The 6,569-nt window shown below is 44.8% G+C and overlaps 1 protein-coding gene across 1 annotated transcript in view; it reads left to right on the top strand.

Moving 5' to 3' along the window:
* The window catches only part of PHKA2 (phosphorylase kinase, alpha 2 (liver)), a 35,522-nt gene extending 29,631 nt beyond the window's left edge, over positions 1-5,891 (top strand). The window contains exons 28-31 of the mRNA XM_010019307.1: positions 1,815-1,982; positions 3,612-3,665; positions 5,008-5,208; positions 5,718-5,891. Coding sequence (XP_010017609.1) covers positions 1,815-1,982; positions 3,612-3,665; positions 5,008-5,208; positions 5,718-5,891 — 597 coding nt within the window. The remainder of the gene's footprint in view (positions 1-1,814; positions 1,983-3,611; positions 3,666-5,007; positions 5,209-5,717) is intronic.
* The last annotated feature ends 678 nt before the right edge of the window (positions 5,892-6,569 follow it).

The raw sequence follows: 6,569 nt of genomic DNA, 5'->3' as shown, positions 1-6,569 counted from the left end.
CTCCAGTAACTAAGGTATAATACAAACCACTACTGCTACCAATAATAATGATAAGAGGAATAACAAGGGGAGAGGACACAACCGCTCACCACCCGCCGACCGATACCCAGCCCGACCCGAGCAGCGATCTGGGCCTTCCGGGTAACTCCCCCCAGTTTATATACTGGGCATGACGTGCTGTGGTATGGAATACCCCTTTGGCCAGTTTGGGTCAGGTGTCCTGCCTCTGCTTCCTCCCGGCTTCCCCTCCTCCCTGGCAGAGCATGAGACTGAGAAAGTCCTTGGTCAGAGTAAACATTACTTAGCAACAACTAAAAACATCGGTGTTATCAGCATTGTTTCCAGGCTGAAAGTCAAAAACACAGCACTGCACCAGCTACTAAGGAGGAGAAAAAATGACTGCTGCAGCTGAACCCAGGACAGGCTCCAAATCCATTATGTAGAGATAGAAAGTTTGCAGCTACGTGTGTAACAATAGGTGGTTGTGGATCATGGTTCTCTATATCTGCAGACTTGCTGTCAATGACACACGTCCCATATGTCCTGAACGTGCCCTGCCTCAGAGCTGCAGAGCACCACTAGCCCCATGGCCTGGCCTGACAGTGTGCTGTTCACATCTGTCTTCCCCCATACCGGTGCAGAAAGGCAGGCTTCAGCTGTGTGTTTGGTTCAGGTGCGCAGAATTGTTCAGTGAGACCTTTGTGTCTCTGAACCACCTGAGTAGCCAGATTAATTATTGTATGCAGATGGATTTCTTTGCTTTGGCACCAACCCCCTTCCTCATCTGCATCTCCTAGCTCTGCTCAGCAGGATGGAGGAAGTTCTGTGTTGGCCAGTGTGCAGTGGAAGAGAATGGCAAGCATCAAAACATCAAGCGGACACCACCTATGCCTCACTGATACCATTTCTGTTCTTATTTGCTGGTCTTTTTGCAGAACTTGTCTGTGGAATCAGTGAGCCTACCCTTCGCAAACATACTGTTTTCAGTTTATTTTCCTCCTTACCCAGTACTTTGTTCAGGTGGTTTCTTACTTAGAGATGATGGGATTTGAGACACGGCTGTCAGTGAAGTCCTTTCTGAGCTGAAAGTAATAGGTGTGCAAAAAGGAACATGGAAATAGAAGAGCACAGTCTCTGGGAGTGCAAAAAGTAGGCAAACTGAATGTGTAAAAATGGGAACAAGAATTTGGTGGTGGTGCCACAGTTTTGAAGGTGATTTACTGCCTAATTCAGTGCCCAAGTCTGGTAGAGTAAAATAAGAGAGCAATAGTGACGGTAAAGGTAACAAGACTGATACTTAGAGAGGCAGGCATGATGATTACATGACCACACTAAGTCAGTTTTTAGTCTGCTTGCTTTAATGGAGGTTTTTGCATGGAGGACCCCTCTTGCTGGACTCACAGACCCTTTGGTTCTCTTACAATGCTGAGCCCAAAGTCCAAGTAAGTCCAACCTTCCCGCAGATCCCATCATCTTGCACACCAGTGACACTGCCATGACAGCCAGCTTATGCTTGTTAAAATAGTCAGGCCTTGTGTTGAACGAAGCAGTGAAGTTTACTGGGTTATGCTTTGTTGAACTGCTTGCCTGTTTTGTTGAGAAATGATTGAAGTACTGGGGAAGTGAAGCTTCTTGTGAAGGGGAGAGGAAGGGTTCAATCCTGCTCCATCATCTTGGATGACATGATGGTATTTTTTCTCTGGTTCTGAGGTAACGTAATAGAATGATACATTTACCAGGAGTAGCACTTGGGACGGTAGAATCATGGAATTATTTAGGTTGGAAACTAACCAAGGCTTTAATGTTTCTTACAGAGGAGCAGTACTCCGTCATCTCCCACTAGTGCTTCTCCTGCTGGCTCCAGTGGAGACATGAGCTGGGGTGACCGAAAAGGGCAGTGGCTGCGCAGAAGGAGGCTTGATGGTGCTATTAACAGGGTTCCTGTTGGCTTTTATGAGAAAGTGTGGAAGATCCTTCAGAAGGTAAGCTGACAGCTGTGGAGGGCAGGAAGCAAGCTGTATGGTAGTCTGGGGAGATGGTGGTACAGAGGTGGCATGTTGCTGGGAATTGAGGTTGGTCTTCAGCTAGAAGACTGGTGGAAACTAGAGTCATTAGTAGGCGTGTGTCTCTTGAACATAGAAGGGTTCTGTTAACACAAGTTCACATGTTTTGTTTGGAAGTATATTTTTGCTCTGAAATCACTAGCGCTTGGATTTCAGCTGAATGATTCTGTTCCACCACTGTCTGTTTTGCATCGCTTATGGCCTAATGCAAGTTGTGGTCAGTGCTGCTGTGGGGCACTGCAGTGCAGTGCAGTTCCTGCATTCCAGTTCAAAAGGGCTGCAAGGAATGAAGTAGGAAACTGTACTGTCTCTTTCAAAATGTCTCAAGGTCTCTTGCTGGCCCTTCTGAGTTGTATGGCATTCTTAACGGGGTTTTTTTTTTTTGTTTGTTTGTTTGGGTTTTTTAAAGTGAAAATAAGTCCTTGCCAGTACTTTGGAGATCAGGGGTATGGAATGTGTTGAAGCAGCCCTCCAGGAAGGACTTAGTAGGAATTACGAGATTTTACTTGTTTTGGAGTGATAATGCACCAGTTCTTCTGCTGTGCTGGATGAAAGCCAGGACTGAGCACCTTGCAGCACTGAGCAGTTCATGCCCACACTTTGGGAAAAACATATATCACCAGCTTAGGTTGATTTTGGTTGTTCTTCTAAAATCACTTACACTGAAGCTGTTGGTGTTGATGTCAGCCAAGTTGTATATGACTGTAGCTATTTACTAACGGGACCTTTCAGCAGAGTGAGCATCATTTCTGTCCTGACCTAGTAGAATAGCTGGGAGTATTTGAATGTTTTTTTTCTGGCTATTAAAATCAGTTGTGCTTATTTACCTTAACTATTTCAATTCCTAAACTCTCTTTGGACCATTCATAAAACCTCTCTCTTCCTCTGGGTGTGTTTCTGTACCTCAGGTACCCAGATGTGTTACTGCTTAGCCTGAGTTCTCACCAGTTAGATTTTCGCACTCTTTCCTTGTGTACAACTTGGTATTTCTAACACCAGCTCTCCCCCACTGTTGGTGGCGCATGTCCAAGCACCACAACATGCTGACATTCTCGAGATGCAGTGCCCTGGATCTGAAACACTAAAACTAAACGTTGTTTTAGTGAAACTGAAAAATAAAGGTTCTCACTTCAGTGGTCTGTTGTCATGCTTTTGCGTTACCTTTTATTTCTACATCCTTTCCCACAGAATGTTCTCACTGATTTGTTTCCCTCCTTTGTGTGCCCATTGCTGTAGTGGCTCTCCAGGTACTTTTGTCCCCCTCAGTAGCTGGACTGGAACACAGCGCACTCTCCACGATGTCACGTCAGGCTATTTCTAATGTTTGCCAGGTTATATAATAACTTCTTCAGCAAGGTGAAACAGTATTTTAAGCAGGTTTTGTTGGCTTTGTTTGGGGGTTTTGGGTTGTTTTGGGGTTTTCTTTCTTGTTTGTTGTTTTTATTTTTTTTTTAACTGAAAGTTGTTACATACTGGCTTAGAACAGAGAACCCTCACATTTATTGGCAAAGACTGTAATTTCTGATCATTGTCAAAATGTTGTTTCAGTGCCACGGTCTGTCCATTGATGGATATGTTCTTCCTTCTTCAACCACTAGAGAGGTACAGTAAAATGCCAACAATTTTCTAGCCCCATGTCTAAAAGGTTTGGTTTGACATTGCAAGGTGCAGTGGGTCTGCTCTTGCAGATCCTTGGGTTTAGGAAGGTTACAAGATTGGGGTCTTCCCCCAGCACCTCCACCAGCTTCCCTGGGGCTGTGCAGCTGAGTTCCTGCCGAGCAGGCCTGGGAGTGGGATTGCGGCAGGTTTTCACTTTGCTGAGCCTGCTCTCTGCACACCTTCCCTGACGCCAGGAGCCCACAGAGCAGTGCTTGACAGAGGGTGGCTGGTGGCCATCCTTCGGGCCAGCTGAGGGGAAACCTCAGCCTTGCTGGAATAAAGCAGACCCCTTGCCGCTTTTTAATATGCTGCAACAGCAGCCAGTGTGTTTTGTCATCACAGTCTCAAAAGTAAATATCCGTTAAGAATGATTGTTTCTAACCAAAGCTTTGACTCCTTAAATCCATAACTTTTCCTTACGTGTTTTTTTCCTTAGTTGGATTGCCACTCTGTCTTTAAGCACTCTGGCAAGTTCTGAATTTACAGTTGTGAAACAAACTCTTCAGTAATCCACCAGTGCAGGAGCGGTGCTTGTGTGCCTGAGACTGTTTTTCTGCCTGGTTCCCTCAGATTTGTCTCTGGCTTCCTTCTTGTCTGAGGAACAGTGGTAAAAGCTGACAAGAGAAACTGGAATTTTCTGCCAAATTTACACAAATTTTTTTTGCATAATGGAGAGCTTTATTTATCCCTATTGTGTAGATAAATAGGCTTATATTTTTAGCCTCATATTTTAGCCTGTCAGACCTAGATGGTATCTAATTTTGCTATTTAAAGGAACAAGCACAAACCTCCTAAGGCAGCAGCCTTTCACATACACCCATAGAGCTATGCCAGTGGAAATGAAGCTGCTCTGCAAACAATACAGCTATACCTCTGTGTGGAAAAGCATTCAGGTGGTTATTTCTAAAACTCAGCAGTGATTTTGGCTTCGCAACTAACCTGCAATGTCAGAAATACACTTACAAGGCAGAGTGCGTCAGACCACAGCATGAGGAGCAAAGAGTTAATTTGCCAGCTAAGCATCAGCCTTCCTATATGTAGCTAAAAGGTGTGTGTGTGATGGGCTGCAGGGCTGGAGGAGTCTTCTAGAAGTTGCTTAACTGCAGGATCAGGGTCTAGCAACACAGAAAGTTTCTGTAAGTGCTAACACACAAACATGTTGTTCGCTTTGGTCAGCCTACCCTCCTGTGCAGAGAGGAGCCTATGTTTAAGTGCTTGTAGGATGTGGTGAGCCAGGCTTCGGACTTTACCAGGTTTTCTTTCCATTTCCACTCAAACTTGCTAGATGACGCCGTGTGAAATCAAGTTTGCTGTGCACGTGGAGTCAGTGCTCAACCACGTACCCCAGCCTGAGTACAGGCAGCTCCTGGTGGAAGCCATCCTCGTTCTCACATTCCTCTCTGACATTGAGGTGAACAGCATTGGGGGCATCATCCACGTGGACCGAATCGTGCACATGGCCAATGACCTCTTTCTGCAGGAGCTGGTGAGTTCAAAGGGCAGTGGTTTGAAGCCTCCGTGTTTAAAAATTGTCCCCTGCTCCCTTTTTAATGTGTGATGAGCTTGATCTTACCCTTAATCTTCCCCTTACGAAGACAGATCAAATCACTGAAGTATCTTCTGGAAATACATTTAGAAAACTAATTTTAAGAGTTGTGGGAGATTCAAAGGGAATAAAATTGTAGTGGCTAACAAGCTCTGAGGTAAGTGGGTAGATTGAAGTCAGGTTTTGCTTTACCAAGGCATCAGAATTACCAATATGTGAGTATTCCCCTCACAAAGACAAAAATACGGGATGTTACATGTTCCTCATTTACTTCCACTGATCCAATTAAGTCATGTGGGTCCTATAATAACCCTGATTAAGATTGTCATGAGGGAAAGGAAAATTGCTTTCAGTATTCAGAACAAATGCAAAATCATAACGTGGTGGGTTTTTTGCAGTAAATAAGCATGCACACCTAACATTCCCTCCTCCTTTGCTTGTCTTTTCAGAAATCCTTCGGAGCTACTGGTAGTATCTTGGAGAAAGACATAGCCACAGGAATTTGCCACTTTTTTTATGACAGCGCTCCAAGCGGGGCCTACGGCACCATGACATACCTAACGAAAGCTATAATTATTTATTTACATGATTTCCTGCCCAGCACAGGCTGTGCGATGCAATAAGCAATGCCTCATGCAGGAGGGAAGGCTCAGCAGCTCCTTCTCCCCGTTTCCCTGACATGAACCTCTGGTTTAGTTGCTGCATGTTTGTGTGCCATGCACTACCTCAGCATTTCACACTGGTCATCATGCTACGTGCATGCCTCCCTGCAAGGGACAGGTAGGTGGGATTTGGCCTGGGTTTAGGGAGGTGGGTGAGAAATAACAAATACTGAGGCTTATTCTGCCATAAGTGCATCAATGTAATTTATATTAAATTAGCAAGAATTAGAGAGTTCTGCCAAGGGGAAAACAGACTATGCTGTGGAGATCCAAAGGCATAATAAAAGGAGGGAGCTGTATCTCGGGCATAAAGTCTTCCAAATAAGGGAAGTGATGGAAGTCATTAATTTTTCTCCTGCTGTGTGTAAATGTACATCGTTGTGAATCACTAACGCACACTGTGGAACACCCAAGTAAATGTAAATTGGAGGACTGTGAAAAACTTGAAATAACCAGGTGATATTTCTAATACACAGTTATCCTGATTCTGTCTCATTTGCACCCAGTCAGTGCAGGGCTAACACCAGCAAAGACAAATGTCTTACAATAGCCACTGATTTGAGAGGATGGCCTCAGGAAGCAGCATCTGTCTTTAATCTGAGCCAAACAGCTTCCTTCCCTGCATCCCTGAGGCTTTGG

This window comes from Nestor notabilis, unplaced genomic scaffold (assembly GCF_000696875.1).
Source record: "Nestor notabilis isolate BGI_N333 unplaced genomic scaffold, ASM69687v1 scaffold28347, whole genome shotgun sequence".
NCBI classification, from domain to species: Eukaryota; Metazoa; Chordata; class Aves; order Psittaciformes; family Psittacidae; genus Nestor; species Nestor notabilis.
The sequence above is the reverse complement of the archived record's forward strand: the minus strand, read 5'-3'. Positions and strand labels throughout refer to the sequence as shown.